We start from the raw sequence: 23251 nt of genomic DNA, 5'->3' as shown, positions 1-23251 counted from the left end.
AATGATATGATTGAGAGGATCCAGAACTGCTCAGTGTTCCTGGAGGGTTCTGGCTCCAGAAGCAAATTCTGGATGGACACAGCTGCAGTTGCTGCCATCTGGTGGCTGTCATCCAACTAAATCTGAAGTGAATTCTGGATACTGTGATAGAAAGGAACTTCCAGAACGATGGTTAAGAATTCAAAGCTCTTCCTAGTTACTTAGTTTCCATCCCCACCATATTGTCCTGAGCAAGGGAGGTTGGTTTACTGCAAGAAGATATGTGAAAAGTAAGCCTATACCTGTGTCTTCCTGAGGTAAAGTTGTTTGACATTGCCACCCTTGCTTTCCCTTCCTTCCTTTTGTGCTTTTCCCTCACCAAAAGTAAGTCCTGTAGAATCTCATCCTTTGTTTCAGAAAAGGGCTGTGTAGAAAATGGAAAATATTTGCTAATTATATTATTCTGAATTTGTCTTGTCTTGAGATACAGTTTCATGGGATTTTACTGAATTTTATCAGAATGGTTGTGTAGTGTGTTTATAATCAAAACAGAATTATTTGTTTTCCTCATAAGAATTATGGCACATTTTGGACTCAAGCTTGTCTTAAACATCATTAAAAGATGGCAACATTTTCTGGGGCGCCTGGGTAGCTCAGTGGGTTAAGCCTCTGCCTTGGGCTTGGGTCATAATACCAGGGTCCTGGGATCAAGTCCTGCATTGGGCTCTCTGCTCAGCGGGGAGCCTGCTTCTCCGTCTCTCTCTCTGCCTGCCTCTCTGCCTACTTTGATCTCTGTCTGTCAAATAAACAAATAAAATATTTTTAAAAAATGGCAACTTTTTCCAACTTTTCTATTCTGAAAAGAGATCATATAACATATTATTTCTCCATTGAAGTTTTGGGAGAACTGATTGGTGATGCCATCTGGACAAAGAGTTTTTATTATGGAAGAGTTTGAATAATGATTGAGTTGCTTTAGTGGTGACCAAAAGTGGTGATATTCAAAATATTTAACAACTTGTTCAGTAATGTTTATATACCAATGCTTAATATATCAATCAATGCAAAATAGTCCCTTTAATTTTATTAAACTGCTTAACTAGTGGTTGTTTTTAACACAAATCATTCTAAATGTTTTCATATCAATACTTCTTTTCTTTTCTTTTTTCTTTCGTTTCGTTTCCTTTTCTTTTAATTTCTTCTCTTATCTTCTTTCTTCTCTTTTTTTTTCCCTTTCTTTTTTTTTTTTCTTTTTCAAATTGTTGGGAGAAATATTTGGTTTGACATGCTATCATTAAATGTGATTTGATACAGGGACACTAGAGTATACCAAACCATTACAATAGTTCTTTCATTAAATTGAAAGTCATTAGATAATGTGGTGTTTGAAAAAGTAAAATTTTGTTTCAACAAAATTGTTCATAATTTTGAATCCTCTGAAACTTCTGCTAAGCCAGTATCAATTACATTAAAATTTTTCTAACCTCTCTTGTTCCTGATATTAGAAGTAACTCAATCTTTTATCATTCTGGGTCATATTATCCATGGATTTTGCATAGGTACTCTTTATTAAGCTGGGAAATTGCTGAGAGTTGTTATTAGACAGGAATGTCTGGTTTTGTCAAATGGTTTTCCCATGTTCAATTGAGGTGATTGTTCCTTATGAATTTCTTAGTAAAACTATCTTTTCTCCAGCTTCTTTATTGTAAGAATACAGTATATAATACATACAATGTACAAAATATGTGTTAATTGTATGTGTTTATGTTATAAGTAAGACTCTGGTCAACAGTAGACTATTAATAAAGTTTTGGGGGAATCAAAAGTTTTTATGTGGACTTTTGACTATGTGTGTGAGTTGGTCAGCACCCCTAACTTCTATGTTGTTCAAGGGTCAACCACATATACATGTGTGTGTGTGTGTATGTATATACATATACATACACACACACACACACACACACACACAAACACACACACAGAGCCCGAGTGAGAGAGAGAGAGAGATGTTCTCTCTTGAATCTCTCTCTTGATGAATCTCTCTTCATTCAGGCAAGAGAGTGACTCTGGCTTCTATGACTTCTTCTTGACAAGGATCAGAATTCTAGGCATATCTCTTTTAACTTCCAGGTCAAATTAAACTTCTTTGTCAATCCTCCTAAGTAGCAGCAATACAGTTATTTTAGTTAGGATTTTTTTTTTAATTCTCAGTTTAAGTAGGGGCTTCCATAGGTATGGCCAATGTACCCATTGCTTCTCACTGAATACTGAGGAGTCCTGTGGATTAAAATTAAATTTCATGTTATAGATAAAACTGTTCTAATGTTGATGAAGCCACCTGCATAGGCTGCGTGATGTTCAGGGAAGAATGTTATATATTTCTGTTACTTTTTTTGAAGAATAATCTCACTTTCTGAAGGCCAGATTCTTTTGGGGATGACCTTTTGATTCTTAAGAGCATTTCTCTAAGTTCTTGGCATTTTGTATTCCAACCTCGAGAATTCTCTTTGATTCTATGTCATAAATGATTTGGATGTCCATCATTCATAGACCAGGAATGATTCCTGTTTTTTTTTTTTTTAAAGGAATCACTGTAGCAGGAGTCAGTCATGTGCCTTTTATTTTTTAAATATGTTCGAGTTCACTGGTTGAATCTTTTTACCCCACTGGTGTTGCTAATCCTCTCTTCTGGACAGTAAAATTACACTTATTAGCCCACTCTGTACTCTTGAACTTTGGGAAGACAGACATCTTCATGCCTCAGTGACAATTCACTTTCTTCAAACCAACAGTTTCTTTTAAAATTTGTTTTGTTTTAAAATTTTAAAATTTTGGGGAGATGGAGAGAAGGGAGTTGAGGGAAATTGGAGGGGGAGATGAGCCATGAGAGACTTTGGACTCTGAAAAACAATCTGAGGTTTTGAAGGGGTGGGGGGTGGATGGGGGACCTTGGTGGTGGGTATTATGGAGGGCACATATTGCATGGAGCACTGGGTGTAGTGCATAAACAAATGAATTCTGTTACACTGAAAAGAAATTAAATTTAAAAAAATGGGAAAAAAGAAAAAATTAAAATTTAAAAAATTTAAAATTTAAAATTTGTTTTCCTTCTTTGTGGGCAGGCTCTTTTATCTTGTTTATTTTTTCTTCTTATTGAGTATTCTTAGTGTCATATCATTGGTGCAGTTGCTGTTGAAATGTAGCTTAGTGTTTCATAGCATATGTGAGATATAATAATAATGATACCTTGCATATATATAGGGCTGTGTTTTACATATTTTAATATATTTAACCCATACAGCAACTCTATGAGAAAATATTATTATTTCTTTTTTAATTTTTAATTTTTTATAAACATATAATATATTTTTATCCCCAGGGGTACAGGTCTGTGAATAGCCAGGTTTACACACTTCACAGCACTCATCATAGCACATACCCTCCCCAATGTCCATAACCCCACCCTCCTTCTCCCAACCCCCCTCCCCCCAGCAACCTTCAGTTTGTTTTGTGAGATTAAGAGTCACTTATAGTTTGTTCTCCCTCCTAAACCATCTTGTTTCATTTATTCTTCTCCTACCCCCTTAACCACCCATGTTGCATCATCACTTACTCTTATCAGGGAGATCATATGACAGTTGTCTTTCTCCACTTGACTTATTTCGCTAAGCATGATACCCTCTAGTTCCATCCATGTTGTCACAAATGGTAAGATTTCATTTCTTTTGATGGCTGCATAGTATGCCATTGTGTATATATATAACACAGCTTCTTTATCCATTCATCTTTTGAAAGACATATAGCTTCGTTCCATAGTTTGGCTATTGTGGACATTGCTGCTATAAACATTCTGGTGCACATGCCCCTTCAGATCATTACATTTGTATCTTTAGGGTAAATACCCAGTAGTGCAATTTATGGGTCATAGGGTAGCTCTATTTTCAACTTTTTGAGGAACATCCATGCTGTTTTGCAGAGTGGTTGCACCAGCTTGCATTCCCACCAACAGTGTAGGAGCATTCCCCTTTCTTCGCATCCTTGCCAGCATCTATCATTTCCTGACTTGTTAATTTTAGCCATTCTGACTGGTGTGAGGTGATATCTCATTGTGGTTTTGATTTGTATTTCCCTGATGCCGAGTGATATGGAGCACTTTTTCATGTGCCTGTTGGCCATCTGGATGTCTTCTTTGCAGAAATGTCTGTTCATGTCCTCTGCCCAATTTTTGATTGGATTATTTGTTCTTTGGGTGTTGAGTTTGCTAAGTTCCTTATAGATTTTGGACACTAGTCCTTTATATGATATGTCATTTGCAAATATCTTCTCCCATTCTGTCAGTTGTCTTTTGGTTTTGTTAACTGTTTCCTTTGCTGTGCAAAATCTTTTGTTCTTGATAAAATCCCAAAAGTTCATTTTTGCCCTTGCTTCCCTTGCCTTTGGCGATGTTCCTAGGAAGATGTTGCTGCGACTGAGGTTGAAGAGGTTGCTGCCTGTGTTCTCCTCAAGGATTTTGATGGATTCCTTTCTCACATTGAGGTCCTTCATCCATTTGGAGTCTATTTTTTGTGTGTGGTGTGAGGAAATGGTCCAATTTCATTTTTCTGCATGTGGCTGTCCAATTTTCCCGACACCATTTTGAAGAGGCTGTCTTTTCCATTGGACATTCTTTCCTGCTTTTTCAAAGATTAGTTGACCATGGAGTTGAGGGTCTATTTCTGGGCTCTCTATTCTGTTCCATTGATCTATGTGTCTGTTTTTGTGCCAGTACCATGCTGTCTTGCTGATGACAGCTTTGTAATAGAGCTTGAAGTCCGGAATTGTGATGCCACCAACTTTAGCTTTCTATTTCAATATTCCTTTGGCTATTTGAGGTCTTTTCTGGTTCCATATAAATTTTAGGATTATTTGTTCCATTTCTTTGAAAAAGATGGATGGTACTTTGATAGGAATTGCATTAAATGTGTAGATTGCTTTAGGTAGCATAGACATTTTCACAATATTTATTCTTCCAATCCAGGAGCATGGAACATTTTTCCATTTCTTTGTGTCTTCCTCAATTTCTTTCATGAGTACTTTATAGTTTTCTGAGTATAGATTCTTAGTCTCTTTGGTTAGGTTTATTCCTAGTATCTTATGGTTTTGGTGCAACTGTAAATGGAATTGACTCCTTAACTTCTCTTTCTTCTGTCTTATTGTTGGTGTAGAGAAATGCAATGGATTTCTGTGCATTTATTTTATATCCTGACACTTTACTGAATTCCTGTACCAGTTCTAGCAGTTTTGGAGTGGAGTCTTTTGGGTTTTTCACATATAGTATCATATCATCTGTGAAGAGTGGTAGTTTGACTTCTTCTTTGCCGATTTGGATGCCTTTAATTTCGTTTTGTTGTCTGATTGCAGAGGCTAGGACTTCTAGTGCTATGTTGAATAGCAGTGGTGATAATGGACATCCCTGCCGTGTTCCTGACCTTAGCAGAAAAGCTTTCAGTTTTTCTCCATTGAGAATGATATTTGCGGTGGGTTTTTCATAAATGGCTTTGATAATATAGAAGTATGTGCCCTCTATCCCTACACTTTGAAGAGTTTTGATCAGGAAGGGATGCTGTACTTTATCAAATGCTTTTTCAGCATCTATTGAGAGTATCATATGGTTTTTGTTCTTTCTTTTATTGATATATTATATAACATTGACTGATTTTTGGATGTTGAACCAACCTTGCAGCCCTGGGATAAATCCCACTTGGTCGTAGTGAATAATCCTTTTAATGTACTGTTGAATCCTATTGGCTAGTATTTTGGTGAGAATTTTTACATCTGTGTTCATCAAGAATATTGGTCTGTAGCTCTCTTTTTTGATGGGATTTTTGTCTGGTTTGGGGATCAAGGTGATGCTGGCCTCATAAAATGAGTTGGAAGTTTTCCTTCCATTTCTATTTTTTCGAACAGTTTCAGGAGAATAGGAATTAGTTCTTCTTTAAATGTTTAGTAGAATTCCCCCGGAAAGCCGTCTTGCCCTGGGCTTTTGTTTGTTTGGAGATTTTTGATGACTGTTTCAATCACCTTACTGGTTATGGGTCTGTTCAGTTCTGTTTCTATTTCTATTTCTTCCTGGTTCAGTTGTGGTAGTTTATATGTTTCTTAGGAATGCATCCATTTCTTCCAGATTGTCAAATTTGTTGGCGTAGAGTTGCTCATAGAATGTTCTTATAATAGTTTGTATTCTTTTGGTGTTAGTTGTGATCTCTCCTCTTTCATTCATGATTTTATTTATTTTGGTCCTTTCTCTTTTCTTTTTGATAAGTCTGGCCAGGGGTTTATCAATTTTATTAATTTTTTCAAAGAACCAGCTCCTAGTTTCATTGATTTGTTCTATTGTTTTTTTGGTTTCTAGTTCATTGATTTCTGCTCTGATCAATATGATTTCTCTTCTCCAGCAGGGCTTAGGGTTTCTTTCTTGTTGTTTCTCCATCTCCTTTAGATGTAGGGTTAGGTTGTGTACCTGAGACCTTTCTTGTTTCTTGAGAAAGGCTTGTACCACTATATATTTTCCTCTCAGGACTGCCTTTGTTGTGTCTCACAGATTTTGAACCGTTGTATTTTCATTATCATTTGTTTCCATGATTTTTTTCAATTCTTCTTTAATTTCCCGGTTAACCCATTCGTTCTTTAGAAGGATGCTGTTTAGTCTCCATGTATTTGGGTTCTTCCCAAACTTCCTCTTATGGTTGAGTTCTAGATCAGAGCATTGTGGTCTGAAAATATGCAGGGAATGATCCCTATCTTTTGACACTGGCTGAGACCTGATTTAGGATGGAGGATGTGGTCTATTCTGGAGAATGTTCCATGTGCACTAGAGAAGAATGTGTATTCTGTTGCTTTGGGATGAAATGTTCTGAATATATCTGTGATGTTCATCTGGTCCAGTGTGTTGTTTAAGGCCTTTATTTCCTTGTTGATCTTTTGCTTTTATGATCTGTACATTTCAGTGAGGGGAGTGTTAAAGTCCCCTACTATTATTGTATTATTGTTGATGTATTTCTTTGATTTTGTTATTAATTGGTTAATATAGTTGGCTGCTCCCACGTTGGGGGTATAGATATTTAAAATTGTTAGATATTCTTTTTTTTAACTAATTTATTTATTTTCAGAAAAACAGTATTCACTATTTTTTCACCACACCCAGTGCTCCATGCAATCCATGCCCTCTGTAATACCCACAACCTTGTACCCCAACCTTCCACACCCCCCCCACTTCAAACCCCTCAGATTGTTTTTCAGAGTCCATAGTCTCTCAAGGTTCACGTCCCCTTCCAATTTACCCCAACTCCCTTCTCCTCTCTAACACCCCTTGTCCTTCATGATATTTGTTATGCTCCACAAATAAGTGAAACTATATGATAATTGACTCTCTCTGCTTGGCTTATTTCACTCAGCATAATCTCTTCCGGTCCCGTCCATGTTGCTACAGAAGTTGGGTATTTGTCCTTTCTGATGGAGGCATAATACTCCACAGTGTATATGGACCACATCTTCCTTATCCTTCATCCGTTGAAGGGCATCTTGGTTCTTTCCATAGTTTGGCGACCGTGGCCATTGCTGCTATAAACATTGGGGTACAGATGACCCTTCTTTTCACGACATCTGTATCTTTGGGGTAAATACCCAGGAGTGCAATTGCAGGGACATAGGGAAGTTCTATTTTTAATTTCTTGAGGAACCTCCAAACTGTTCTCCAAAGAGGCTGCACCAACTTGCATTCCCACCAACAGTGTAAGAGGGTTCCCCTTTCTCCACATCCTCTCCAACACATGTTGTTTCCTGTTTTGTTAATTTTGGCCATTCTAACTGGTTAAGGTGATATCTCAATGTGGTTTTAATTTGAATCTCCCTGAGGGCTAGTGATGATGAACATTTTTTCATGTGTCTGATAGCCATTTGTATGTCTTGATTGGAGAAGTGTCTGTTTATATCTTCTTCCTATTTTTTGATGTTTGCCTGTTTCGTGTGTGTTGAGTTTGAGGAGTTCATTATAGATCCTGGATATCAACCTTTAGTCTGTACTGTCATTTGCAAATATTTCTCCCATTCCGTGGGTTGCCTCTTTGTTTTGTTGACTGTTTCCTTTGCTGTGCAGAAGCTTTTGATTTTGATGAAGTCCCAAAAGTTTATTTTCTCTTTTGTTTCCTTTGCCATGGAGACGTATCTTGAAAGAAGTTGCTGTGGCTGATATCGAAGAGATTACTGCCTATGTTCTCCTCGAGGATTCTGATGGATTCCTGTCTCACACTGAGGTCTTTTATCCATTTTGAGTTTATCTTTTTGTATGGTGTAAGAAAATGGTCGAGTTTCATTCTTCTACATATAGCTGTCCAGTTTTCCCAGCACCATTTATTGAAGAGACTGCCTTTTTTCCACTGTATATTTTTTCCTGTTTTTCAAAGATTAATTGACCATAGAGTTGAGGGTCCATATCTGGGCTCTCTACTCTGTTCCACTGGTCTGCGTGTCTGTTTTTCTGCCAGTACCATGCTGTCTTGGTGATCACAGCTTTGTAGTAAAGCTTGCATTCAGGTAAGGTGATGCCACCAGCTTTATTTTTGTTTTTCAACATTTCCTTAGCAATTCGGGGTCTCTTCTAACTCCATACAAATTTTAGGATTATTTTCTCCTGCTCTTTGAAGAATACCGGTGGAATTTTGATCGGAATGGCATTAAAAGTATAGATTGCTCTAGGCAGTATAGACATTTTAACAATGTTTATTCTTCCGATCCAAGAGCATGGAATGGTCTTCCATCTATTTGTGTCTTCTTCAATTTCTTTCACGAGTGTTCTGTAGTTCCTCAAGTACAGATCCTTTACCTCTTTGGTTAGGTTTATTCCCAGGTATCTTATGGTTCTTGGTGCTATAGTAAATGGAATCGATTCTCTAATTTCTTTCTGTATTTTCATTGTTAGTGTATAAGAAAGCCACTGATTTCTGTACATTGACTTTGTATTCTGCCACGTTGCTGAATTGCTGTATGAGTTCTAGTAGTTTGGGGGTGGAGTCTTTGGGGTTTTCCATATAAAGAATCATGTCATCTGCGAAGAGAGAGAGTTTGACTTCTTCATTGCCAATTTGGATACGTTTTATTTTTCTTTGTTGTCTGATTGCTGTTGCTAGGACTTCTAATACTATGTTGAATGAGAGTGGTGAAAGTGGGCATCCTTGTCTTGTTCCTGATCTCAACGGAAAGGCTGCAAGCTTTTTCCCATTGAGGATGATATTTGCTGTAGGTCTTTCACAGATAGATTTAATGAGGTTCAGGAATGTTCCCTCTATCCCTATACTTTGAAGCATTCTAATCAGGAACGGATGCTGGATTTTTTAAAATGCTTTTTCTGCATCAATTGAGAGGACCATGTGGTTCTTCTCTCTTCTCATATTAATTTGTTCTATCACATTGATTGATTTGCGAATGTTGAACCATCCTTGTAGCCAAGGGATGAATCCCACCTGATCATGGTGGATAATCTTTTTAATGTGCTGTTGGATCCTGTGTGCTAGGATCTTGTTGAGAATATTAGCATCCATATTCATCAGTGATATTGGTCTAAAATTCTCCTTTTTGGTAGGGTCTTTGCCTGGTTTGTGGATCAGGGTAATGCTGGATTCACCTATTCTCCTGAAGCTGTTTCAAAAAATTGATGCAGAAGGAAAACTTCCAGACTCTTTCTAAAATTGTTAGATATTCTTTTTGGACAGAACCTTTGAGTATGATATAGTGTCCTTCCTCATCTCTTATTATAGTCTTTGACTTAAAATCTAATTGATCTAAGGATTGCCACTCCTGCTTTCTTCTGATGTCCATTAGCATGGTTAATTCTTTTCCACCCCCTCACTTTAAATCTGGAGGTGTCTTCGGGCTTAAAATGAGTTTCTTGGAGGCAACATATAGATGGGTTTTGTTTTTTTATCCATTCTGATACCCTGTGTCTTTTTTGGGGCATTTAGCCCATTAACATTCTGGGTAACTATTGAAAGATATGAATTTAGTGCCATTGTATTGCCTGTAAGGTGACTGTTACTGTATATTGTCTCTGTTCCTTTCTGATTTACCACTTGTAGGCTCTCTCTTTGCTTAGAGGACCCCTTTCAATATTTCCTGTAGAGCTGGTTTGGTGTTTGCAAATTCTTTCAGTTTTTGTTTGTCCTTGAAGCTTTTAATCTCTCCTTCTATTTTCAATGATAGCTTAGGTGGATATAGTATTCTTGGCTGCATGTTTTTCTCGTTTAGTGCTCTGAAAATATCATGCCAGCTCTTTCTGGCCTGCCAGGTCTCTGTGGACAAGTCTGCTGCCAATCTAATATTTTTACCATTGTATGTTACAGACTTCTTTTCCAGGCTGCTTTCAGGATTTTCTTTTTATGACTAAGACTTGTAAATTTTACTAAGGTGACGGGGTGTGGACCTATTCTTATTGGTTTTGAGGGGCATTCTCTGCACCTCCTGAATTTTGATGCTTGTTCCCTTTGCCATATTGGGGAAATTCTCCCCCATAATTCTCTCCAGTATACCTTCTGCTCCCCTCTCTCTCTCTTCTTCTTCTGGAATCCCAATTATTCTAATGTTGTTTCGTCTTATGGTGTCACTTATCTCTCGAATTCTCCCATTGTGGTCCAGTAGCTGTTTGTCCCTCTTTTGCTCAGCTTCTTTATTCTCTGTCATTTGGTCTTCTATATCACTATTTCTTTCTTCTGCCTCATTTATCCTAGCAGTGAGATCCTCCATTTTTGATTGAACCTCATTAATAGCTTTTTTTATTTCAACTTAGTTAGATTTTAGTTTTTTTTATTTCTCCCGAAAGGGCTTTTATATCTCCCAAGAGGGTTTCTCTAATATATTCCATGCCTTTTTTGAGCCTGGCTAGAACCTTGAGAATTGTCATTCTGAACTCTAGATCTGACATATTATCAATGTCTGTATTGATTAGGTCCCTAGCCTTCGGTACTGCCTCTTGTTCTTTCTTTTGTGATGAATTTTTCTGCCTTGTCATTTTGTCCAGATAAGAGTATATGAAGGAGCAAGTAAAATACTAAAAGGGTGGCAACAACCCCAGGAAAATATGCTTTAACCAAATCAGAAGAGATCCCAAATGGTGGTGGGAGAAAGGGGATAAAAAGAGGTTCAGAAAGGAAAAAAAGAAAAGAAAAGAAAAGAAACAATAAAAAAAGTAAACGAATAAAGAAAAAGTATAAAAAAGGAAAAAAATATATTTTTTAAGATTTTATTTATTTATTTGACAGAGAGAAATCACAAGTAGATGGAGAGGCAGACAGAGAGAGAGAGGGAAGCAGGCTCCCTGCCGAGCAGAGAGCCCGAATCGGGACTCTATCCCAGGACCCTGAGATCATGACCTGAGCTGAAGGCAGCGGCTTAACCCACTGAGCCACCCAGGCGCCCAGGAAAAATATATTTTAGATAAACTAGTTAAAAAACGTTAAAAAAGAAAAGGGTAAAAGTTAAAAAAAAATTTAGCAGAAGAAGGGAAAAAAAAATTGAAAAAGAAAAAAAAATTAAATTAACTACAAGACTAAGGAATCATGGGGAGAAAGCCATGGGAGAAAGTTTTGTGCTTTGCTTTCTCCTCCTCTGGAATTCTGCTGCTCTCCTTGGTATTGAAATTGCGCTCCTTTTTAGGTAAACTTGGTCTTGGCTGGATTTCTTGTTGATCTTCTGGGGGAGGGGCCTGTTGTAGTGATTCTCAAGTGTGTTTGCCCCAGGCAGAATTGCAGGGCCCTTACCAGGGGCCAGGCTGACTAATCTGCTCGGGTTTGCTTTCAGGAGCTTTTGTTTCCTGAGCGCTTTCCGTAGAACTCGGAGGAAGGGAATACAAATGGCAGCCACCTGGTCTCCAGCCCAGAGGAGCCGGGAGCTCGGGGCCCCACTCCTCAGTGCGCCCTCAGAGAACAGTTCCCAGCAACTTCCATCTGCCTGACCTCTGGCCGCGCTCTGAGCTCACAGAGCCTGCAACTGGTTCAAGGTAACCCAGAGCTGGGAGCTCACTGTTGGCTCTGTCTCTGTAGCCAGCTTCCCCGTTCTGATACCTGTAAGCTCTGAGACACTCAGACACCCCTGATCCTTCTGTGACCCTGCGGGACCTAAGGCCACGCTGACCCTGCATGGGCTTCACCCCGGTTTAGCCTCTGGAGAGATGTCCCTCAGCGGAACAGACTTTTAAAAGTCCTGATTTTGTGCTCCGTTGCTCCGCCGCTTGCCGGGACCCGGCCCCTCGCCCGGGGTCTATCTTCCCGTCGCTCTGATTCACTTCTCTGCCAGTCCTACCTTTCAAAAAGTGGTTGATTTTCTGTTTCTAGAATTGCTGTTCTTCTTCTCTTCAATCTGCCAATGGATTTGTAGGTGTTTTCAATCTTTAGATAAGGTATCTAGCTCATCTCCTGCTAGCTGAAGTAGTCTCAGCTTGCTACTTCTCGGCCATCTTGACTCCTCCTCCTCAAAAATATTATTGTTATCTCCAGTTTCCAAATGAAGAATATATGTGGTTAAAAGTGAAAAAAAAAAAGTGGAGACTGTGGAAAGTATATGCAAAATAAAAAATTTAAATATGTTTGATACCTGGTATTGAGGAGACATTATGAGTGCTGGTAGAGTATATAAGCATTCAAAGATTGCTAGATTTAAGTAAAAGGTCAAAATGAGTTTGAGACAATGAATATATTATGTAAGAATACTCAAGTAATTATATCAGTATAGTAGGAATGTTACAGATTTTTAAGTGGCTGGTAGCCATTATAAAGTATTTTTAAAAATATGATTTTATAAATACAAGTGAATAAAAGGAAAAATAAAATAAATTTAATATTACTTCTGTACCATGTATTGTGTTGATATTAATTTATGGAATGGTGCATATTAAAAAATATTTTGCAACTATGAATGCTAAAAAGATCACATATGGTCTTTGTTTTAATTGTCCAGTTGTTCTTGACTTGTAGGTGTATCACTTCTAACTTTTATTACTAATAACTTTAGGTTGGGAGTTGGTTTTAGAATTTGATATAAATCATAAAACCTGCCATTTAAATGCACAAAATTTTATTTGAAATTATTGGGGTTTCATGAACTCTCAGAAGCTTCTTCAAATATTCCAGACCAAGACTTCTTACTATATATAAATTATACTCTCTAAAAGGTCTTTCAGAGACCAAGATAAAAGTATAGTATAGAGTGGAAATGTAAAGAGAGTAAAGGAATGCCTTGGAAGTGGGGGTGAACCTGGTTTATATAAACCTGTAGTGATCTACATGAAAAAGTGCTTCACATCACTCAGCATCAGGGAAATACAAATCAAAACCACAATCAGATACCACCTCACACCAGTCAGAATGGCTAAAATTAACAAGTCAGGAAATGACAGATGCTGGCAAGGATGTGCGAAAGGGGAACCCTCCTACGCTTTTGGGGGGAATGCAAGCTGGTGCAACCACTCTGGAAATTCCTCAAAAAGTTGAAAATAGAGTTACCCTATGACCCAGCAATTGCACTACTGGGTATTTACCCTAAGGATACAAACATAGTGATCCGAAGGGGCACGTGCATCTGAATGTTTATAGCAGCAATGTCCACAATAACCAAACTATGGAAAGAGCCTAGATGTCCATCAACAGATGAATGGATAAAGAAGCTGTGGTATATATACACAATGGAATACTATGCAGCCACCAAAAGAAATGAAATATTGCCATTTGTGAAGATGTAGATGGAACTAGAGGGTCTTATGCTTAGTGAAATAAACCAATCGGAGAAAGACAACTATCATATGATCTCCCTAATATGAGAAAGTGGAGATGCAATGTGGGAGGTTTGAGGGTAAGAAAAGAATAAATGAAACAAGATGGGATTGGGAGGGAGACAAACCTTAAGAGACTCTTAATCTCACAAAACAAACTGAGGGTTGCGGGAGGGAGGAGGGTAAGGGGGTGGGGTTATGGACATTGGTGAGGGTATGTGCTATGGGGAGTGCTGTGAAGTGTGTAAACCTGGAGATTCACAGACCTGTACCCCTGGGGCTAATATTATGTTTATTAAAAAATTTAAAAATTATAAAACAAACAAACAAAACCCTGTAGTGATCTACTTGAAACATGTATTGTGTCAGAAAAACAAGAAATAGGGGCACCTGGATGGCTCAGTGGGTTAAGCCTCTGCTTTTGGCTCAGGTCATGAGCTCAGAGTCCTGGGATCGAGCCCCGCATTGGGCTCTCTGGTCAACAGGGAGCCTGTTTCCCCCTCTCTCTCTGCCTGACTCTCTGCCTACTTGTGCTCTCTCCCTCTGTGTCAAATAAATACATAAAATCTTTAAAAAAAAAAAGAGAAAAGCAAGAAATGAATTTCATTTATTACACATTTGTGTTGGATAAAGATAAAAGTTGCTGGAGTTTGTATTTGTAAAACAATGCCATGAAGGGTTATGGTGTTTTTTTAGAAGAAACTTTATAATTAATGATGATTTTGATTGACTTTGGGTGAGGCAATCACTATTCTTCCAGGAAGCAAGGAGAAGGCCAAATTAATTAATTCTCAAACTTCTACATAGGAACTGATTTCTTTAGTCAGTTGGAAATCTTAAAATATAGATGAATGCTTCTCCACACTCATCTCACTAATAGATAATTTTCCATATTCAGATTAATTAAGAATAAGGTGTGATCTAAGAATCAGTCATAAGAGCAGAGCAAAACAAAGCTCCCCAGTTACTTCTGAGGTATGGAAGTTTGTCAAACACTGACCTAATTGACCTCCAGGGCCTTCTTACTTTTCAAGAACGTCACACGTTTATATACATATATTTCTAATCTCCCTTCTTGGTTTTAATAACAATGTGGCTAAGTCAAATTTATGGCAGATAACATAGCAATTTGCAGTCCTGTATTTGCAGAATATAAAGAGTAAGATATTTCTTGAAGTTATAACTGAAGACCCAAATTAAGATTCTCTTTTAGTTCAGTTAAGTAAAGATGAGGTACATGAGACTTAGAAATTAAAAAAAAAAAAAAAAAACTACTGATTGAGTGTACTCAGATAGTAGACTAAGTCTAACATGTAATGTGAAGCACTTTTGTAATTAACTACAGTTTTCTCAAAGCTTCTATTAATGGATTGATCAGTTATTAAAATTCTTCAATGATGCTTCTTTGGAATCTGCTGGATCTCAAGTAAGGTACATGGTTTTTGGAAATCAACTTTTCTGAGGATCATTTTCTTAACTTAGCAAACATTTCTTTTTTTAAGTTCAATCTTTCACAGATTCATTATTTGAGTACCTTTTTCTTCTCAGATGCTACATATTTCATTTAATTTATATACATCATTTAATTTAATCCTTATAACAATAATCCTATGAGGTAAATGTTCTAAACTACAGTTTGCTGATGAGAAAACTGAGGCTCTGTAGAATTTGAACAACTTGCCTAAGATTAGTTAGCCAGTGAGTAGCAGGACATGGATTAAAACTCGGATTTATATGAATTAAAATGTCACACTTTTTTTTTTCATTTTTGTTTTTATTATAATTTAAAAAAATATTATTTGAATTCAACTTAATTAACATATTGTTTATTAGTTTCAGAAGTAGAATTTAGTGATGCATCAGTTGCATATAACATCCAATGCTCATTACTTCAAGTGCCCTTTATTTTTTTAAATTAAATTTATTTATTTTCAGCATAACAGTATTCATTATTTTTTCACCACACCCAGTGCTCCATGCAATCTGTGCCCTCAATAATATCCACCACCTGGTACCCCAACCTCCCACCCCCCCACCACTTCAAACCCCTCAGATTGTTTTTCAGAGTCCATAGTCTCTCATGATTCACCTCCCCTTCCAATTTCCCCCAACTCCCTTCTCCTAACTCCCCATGTCACACTTTTAACTAATAAAACATTTTGACTTCACATACACAAAAATAGCAACAGAAGCTAAATCAGTTTCACTTCTGACTCTACTGTACTTTGAATTTTATGTAAATTTTTAAATAAAAATGTGACTTCAAATATGGCCATAAGTTCCTTGAGGGAAAATTTTTTTTTGCCAGTTCAGAAATTATAAAAAGTAATGGACCACAGAATTATAAAATTTCCTTTATTCCACATGGATTTAATTTTTCTGATATCTAAAAATTATTAATATTTTATCCATGTGCACCTTTGTCTCTTTAGTGTTTGATATAAGGATGGATAGTTACTTGATAAAGCAAACAACAAACAATATTGATTTTTTTGCTCTATTTGCATAAATATCTTCAGTTTAATTAACAACATAGTTAAGGAAAAAAACCACTTCTTGTTAGGGAAGTTAATCTTGTATTTCAACCATAATACCTCCATGTAAACAGAATAATTTCCATAACTAAGACATTAGCATTTAACAGGAAAAGGAAAAAAACATATTGGGGTTCGGCTGCCAACAAAAATGGATATACCAGAATCAGAGATTAGAGATTCAGAGTAGATGATGTAGGAAGTAGAGGCTGAACAGAGCTTTCCTGGAGGAGTTTGATTCATCATGTCACATGACTTTCTTTGAGACAAATGCTCATTCTCCCTCATGAAACAGCAAATCCATGTTTCCTAATATCCATGTTTTGAGAACCAAATTAACTGCATCTTGTGGTGGGAAAGGAAATGACTATGTTTTCACCCAGTTTGCCATTCATGATGCAAAAATAATTTTTAGCTGCTTGTTTGCTGATTTAGTTTTTTTTTTTTTTTGGCTAATATTTATTATGCTTTTAAGATATTCTAGTAATTGTAAATATTTCTTTTCACACTCAGTCTCATGTTATCTTCATAGTAGTCCTATAATGTAGGTATTATTAGTATCTTCCATCTAACAGAAGATTTCAAGGCATTGGAAATGCAGATAGTTATCTTAGGTTCTGTTGGATTGAAAGAGGTAAAATATGGACCCAGTACATGTGATTCCATAGCTTGGAGCAAATGACATAGAATGACTGATGTCATCACTTGTCCCAGACATCCTTTGCCCATCCACATTTCCCATATGACAAGGATACTAAATATATTAGAAGAAATAAGGCTGTTTTGTCAGATGTGTAGTCAAGTACACCTCTCAATACTTTTTCTTCTACTGAGAATCTCAGGAACCAAACGTTAACAAGGCATTGCATTCCACAGGCTTCATGACCATCCACTCATTTTCTCAGATAGGTCTCAGCTATGAAGAAAGAGCTGAATAGGAATTACTCAGAAGTGAGTGAGTTCATTCTGCTGGGATTCAGAACAGCTCCAGACATACAGATTCTCTTATTCTTACTCTTCTTGCTCATCTACATGGTCATTGTGGTGGGAAATATTAGCATGATAATTGTCATTAAAATAGACTCCAAACTTCATACACCTATGTATTTCTTTCTCAGAAATTTGTCCTATTTAGATCTCTGTTACTCCACAGTCATTGCTCCCAAAACTCTGGCTACTTTCTTGTCAAAGGACAAGAAAATTTCCTACAATGGCTGTGCTACACAGTTCTTTTTCTTCGCTCTCTGTGTTGGGACCGAAGGCTTTCTTCTGGCCATTATGGCATATGATCGCTTCTCAGCCATTTGCTCGCCCTTCCTCTATCCTGTACGTATGTCTCAACAGGCTTGTGCTCGTTTGGTGATTGGCTCCTATATATGTGGAGGTGTTAATTCCATGATACAAACAGGTTTCACCTTCAGTTTGCATTTCTGTGGAGAAAACCGACTGGACCACTTTTTCTGTGATGTCCCAGCCCTGATCAAGATCTCTTGTGATGACATTTTTGTGAACGAGATTGTGCTGTTCATTCTCTCTGCCCTCATCATCATCACCACCACAACTGTCATTCTGGTTTCCTATGCTTATATTCTATCTACTGTCTTGAAGATCCCCTCCACCCATGGCAGGAGTAAGACTTTCTCCACTTGCAGCTCTCACATCACTGTCGTGAGTTTATTCTATGGTACTGTGTTCTTTATGTATGCCCAGCCTGGGGCCATGTCCTCACCAGAAAAAAGCAAGATTATAGCTGTGTTCTATACTCTTATCATCCCTATGTTAAATCCACTGATTTATAGTCTAAGGAACAGAGAGGTGAAAAATGCTGTGAAAAGAGTATTGTTAAAAAAATTATCTTTTCGTTGACACCCAGCCATCTATGAAACTGCAGATAGACTAAAATCAATGTTTTCAATAATTTTTTATAGAATAGTTTCAACAAAAGCCATCCAAAAGTTTTGAAGATCAAGGTTTGTTTTATTTTTTATAACATCAATAGATTCTTTAGGAAAGACTAAAAACCAATATAGATTTTCATAATCCTACATAATTACTTCATGGTGTGATGTCTAGTTATTATATAGGCTTGTTCTCCATGTTTTATTTACTTAGGTGTATGGAAAAATTGCAACTTACAAATATAGTATACTACATTAATGCATTCAACTTATTGATATAATATCTATAAATATATGTGAATATGTGTATTTACTTATCCATGTATGTATCAGGAGAAGAAAAAAGCTGAAAGAGACACACACTATGCTCTTTGTTTTCTCCAAATCATAATCAAGTTTGCCACTGTCCAATCTTTGCAAATGAGAATTCAAGGTGCTATGGTAATGTAAATTGCTGGTTTTGTCTAAATTATACAAAGGAGTGGTACAAAGTATTACATTAATAATATCATTCATAATATCCTTCCATCATCCAAAAATTAATGATTCCATCAAGAAGCAAAAATTAAAAAATGAATAAATAAATGAATAAATAAATAAATAAATGTGGTTCCTATAAAACTATTTTGTCATGGGATCTTAAATGTTTGATAATCTTTCCAGTATCACTCATGTTTATTGGTTTCAATACTGTCTATTTATATTCTGGGATCATTTTCACAACCCGTATGTTGATTGAAAATCCTTATTTTTCTTTAGATTTGAAAAAATATTGGTATGGAGGAACATAAAATCACATCTTTATATAATTTAATTCTTTTGATGTCTGTGGTTTTCCATACTTTGTATTATTAATCCTTAGAACTTCATCTTTTTATGTTCTTTTTTAAAAAGATTTTATTTATTTATTTGAGAGACAGAACATGAGAGAGAGAGAGCACAAGTGGGAGGAAGGACAGAAAGAGTGGGAGAAGTAGACTCCCCACCGAGCAGGGAAGGGAGACTGGTATGGGGTTCCATCCCAGGACCCTGGGACTGTGACCTGAACCGAAAGCAGACACTTAACTGACTGAGCCACCCAGATGTCTCCAGTTTATATTCCTTAATTAAATTTGCCATAGTTTTGACTTCATACCATGAGAATTTTGAGTTTCTGACTGTTAAGATATTCAACATTACAACTCATAAATTTAATACATTTAATACAGAACATATTAGGTTCATTAATATGATATCTGTATATGTATTTCTGAATTCATATGTGGAATTATTGGTTACTTTATTTTCTGTTTTTATTTTAATGACATATTTAAGACTTTTACATAATTTTCCAAGTAATTTATTTTTGTTTTCATCATTATATAATTTTTCTGTTTGCTTTTAATGTTAAGGATTCTTTAGATGATGTTTCTTATGCTGATGTACTTGACTTATTTAGATGATAACTTTTTATTGTTGTTTAAATGTAAAAAACAATATCTCATAGATGAAAAAGTATTTGAAGAGTAAAATGTTTACTTTTTACTCTATTTTAGGATTTTAAAAACAGTGAAATCAGAAAAATAACAAAACTTCCGGGCACCTTGATGGCTTGGTCAGTTAAGTATCTGCCTTCAGCTCAGGTCATAATCTCAGGGTCCTGGGATCAAGCCCTGTGTCAGGCTCCCTTCTTAGTGGAAGGTCTGCTTCTCCCTCTTCCTCTGCCTCTTTCCTGTTCATGCTCTCTCTCTCAAATAAATAAATAAAACCTTTTTCTTTTTAAAGAAAAACAACTAAACTTCATTAATCTGTCAAATTGCATTTATACAAACTGAATGAACACACTTTCTAAAGGGGAAGATGTTAGACATATTTTCTTTAAAATTAAGAATAGAAAATTCTTAAAATTAAGAATAGAAAAATTAAGAAATAGACAAATGTCTATTATCCCCAAAAAGATGCAGTTCAGCATCTTATTATATCTAGTAAGAGTAATGTGATGATAAATAGAAATTTCAAGTATAAGGGATTAAGTATATGAATGTATATGTTATAACTTAGAACTTAAGTTACTTATAACTTAAGTAAATGGACAGTTCATTTACATGATTTTTATTCATTTACATGATTATTTACAAAGAAAATATGTATGTTTCAAATATGTTCATTTACATGATTATTTATAAAGAAAATATGAAGGAAGTATTTATATAGATGTCTGGATTAATATAAAAAATCAATTTCATGGGGTGCCTGGGTGGCTCAAATGGTTAAGCCTTTGGCTCAGGTTATGATTTTCAGATCCTGGGATTGAGCTCTGCATTGGGCTTTGGCTCTTTAGCAAGTCTGCTTCTCCCTCTCCCTGTGAACAACTAAAATATTTAATAAAAGGCTACACCATTTATATCTGTATCAGAGATTATCAAGGACTTAATATAATTCAGCAAAAGATGTATAAGACCTCAATGTGGAAAATTATAAAATTCCTTGGATTATGCAGTAGAAAAATATCCTTCAAAAATTACAAAGAAGAAGAGAAGAGTGATGTCAGCAAGATGATGGAATAAGCCATCCACGTCTTATATTCCTGAACAATAATTTGTCATCCATCTGACAAAACTGCCTTTGCGGGAGGTTTGGGATCCAGACTGGAGACTGTGCAGTTCAAGACTGTAGAGAGCTGTTTTGAGATCACTGGCCCACAATCAAGCAGCTTGACTTGTCAACATGGTGCCAGTTACAGTCCTGGAAACAGCTCTAAACCCCTGAAGACTCAAATACAGCCCCTTTTGACTTGATCCTGTGGCCAGTCCCATATGGCAAGGCACTTAAAAGCAATCATGTCCATCCCTGGGTTGGATAACAAGCATACAAACTTCCATCTTGTCTGTGGACGCTAAAATAGGTGGCAAACAAGCTCTAACCCTTCTCAGCCAGAGTCTGGGAGCTCCTGGAGATAAGCCCATCAAACTGAGTCAGACTGTAGATTCTGAGCAGTCCTGTAACGCGGTTCCAGCCTGTCCCAGCAACAGTTCTTAAGGTGTCCTGCTGACACAGGGATTAAGCAGGAAACTCTTCTGTCTGCACACCCAAAGATCCGAAAGGGCCATATATTTGACTCTAGGCCCCTACAGCCACAGCGGCCAGCAGTCCTACAGGTCTGGGGTTGTAGCAAGAGATACTATTACTTGTATATCTGGTGATAGATTGCGACTGAGGACCTGACTATGGACCCTGAAGTAGATCCTCATCTTAGTACCACCCTTCTGAACAAACTACTGGAGGCAGTACCATCTACCCAGAGGCCAGACAAAAAATGCCCACCGGAGCCCCTAGTAATAAGCATGCCAAACACAGACCCCACTACAGACCCAGTGATAGTCTCAAATTGGCTCCAATCCCGCACTACTGCAATTCCGGAGATAATTCCATCAGCTCAGGGAACCAAAAGAAGGACTTCACCTGCCAAAACCAGTCCATAAATCCTGGAGGAGATGTTTGCTCCTTCAAACAAGTTGATACCAATGCAAAGCCACATAGATCATGAAGAATCAGACAAACATGATGACATCAACAAATGAAAGATCTTGTAACTGACCCCAAAGAAAAGGGGATCTACAATTTGCCTGAGAATTCAAAATAATTATGTTAAAGAAACTCAGTGAAACGCAAGAGAGCACAGACAACTAAATAGAATCAGAAAAGCAATGCATGAACATGTTGTTGTGTAGAAAACAGGTTTTCTTCATAATTTTAATATAAACATATCAGCTAATCTAATAAACTTTTCTGGAAGTTTCAGTGCAAAGAAAAAAAATTCAAGGGAAAAAGAAATTTCCAGGGAATAAATGTAGCTTGATCAATTGTGCCTTGGGAGTGTGAATTGTTTCTCATCCACAGGAAAAAAAAATGAAATTGAGAAAAAAAAAATTTAATACAAGGGCTTCAATCGTGTAAGAACAGATAAATATAAGTAAAGGGAAAAAATTTCCAGAGAGTAAATGTAGCTTAGGTCTATTTATTCTGCATTGGAATTATGAGTTGTTTCTGATCCATAGGAAAAAAAAATAAATAGAGAAAAAATTTTCAAGATTACAAAAGACTTCAATTATGTAAGAAAAGATAAGTACATGTAAGAGTAGTTTTTTTTTTTTTTAAAGATTTTATTTATTTATCTGACAGAGAGAAATTACAAGTAGATGGAGAGGCAGGCAGAGAGAGAGAGAGGGAACCAGGCTCCCTGCTGAGCAGAGAGCCCAAGTGGGACTCGATCCCAGGACCCTGAGATCATGACCTGAGCCGAAGGCAGCGGCCTAACCCACTGAGCCACCCAGGCGCCCATGTAAGAGTAGTTTTGCCCATCAAAGGGCACTTTATAAAAAGTAAATTCATGGGTTGCTGGCGGCAGGGCGTTTAGGAGAAGGGGGCTGGGGTTATGGACATTGGGGAGGGTATGTGCTTTGGTGAGTGCTATGAAGTGTGTAAACCTGGCGATTCACAGACCTGTACCCCTGGGAATAAAAATATATGTTTATAAAAAATAAAAAAAATTAATAAAAAAAGATTAAAAAAAAAGTAAAGTTATAAAATGCAAGCTTAAAGAATATGTTCACAGCCCTCACAACCAATAAGATTATATACTGAGCTCTACACATCTGTAAGATGGTGCAATTAACCAATATTTTTTCAAAAGAGTTTATTTATTTATTTGATAGACAAAGATTATAAGCAGACAGAGAGGCAGGCAGAGAGAGAGGAGGAAGCAGGTTCCCTGCTGAGCAGAGAGCCAATGCGGGGCTCGATCCAGGACCCTGGGATCATGACCTGAGCCGAAAGCAGAGGCTTTAACCCACTGAGCCACCCAGGTGCCCCCACAGCATGAATTCTTTTTCTTTTTTTTTTTTTTTAAAGATTTTATTTATTTATTTGACAGAGAGAAATCACAAGCAGATGGAGAGTCAGGCAGAGAGAGAGAGAGAGGGAAGCAGGCTCCCCGCTGAGCAGAAAACCCGACGCGGGACTCGATCCCAGGACCCCGAGATCATGACCTGAGCAGAAGACAGCGGCTC

At 37.0% G+C, this 23251-nt stretch overlaps 1 protein-coding gene across 1 annotated transcript; it reads left to right on the top strand.

Moving 5' to 3' along the window:
- Window positions 1–17223: 17223 nt before the first annotated feature.
- Window positions 17224–18171, top strand: LOC122891013 (olfactory receptor 12-like). Its single transcript, XM_044226407.1, has one exon. It carries the CDS (start codon window positions 17224–17226, stop codon window positions 18169–18171), a length of 948 nt encoding a protein of 315 aa, XP_044082342.1.
- The last annotated feature ends 5080 nt before the right edge of the window (window positions 18172–23251 follow it).

This window comes from Neovison vison, chromosome 12, assembly GCF_020171115.1.
Source record: "Neovison vison isolate M4711 chromosome 12, ASM_NN_V1, whole genome shotgun sequence".
Lineage (NCBI taxonomy): Eukaryota > Metazoa > Chordata > Mammalia > Carnivora > Mustelidae > Neogale > Neogale vison.
Note: the sequence above shows the minus strand (reverse complement) of the source record. Positions and strands in the feature narration are given on the sequence as shown.

Coding starts and splice junctions, on each gene's coding strand:
- LOC122891013 (XM_044226407.1), top strand. CDS start 17,224: ATGAAGAAAGAGCTGAATAGGAATTACTCAGAAGTGAGTGAGTTCATT.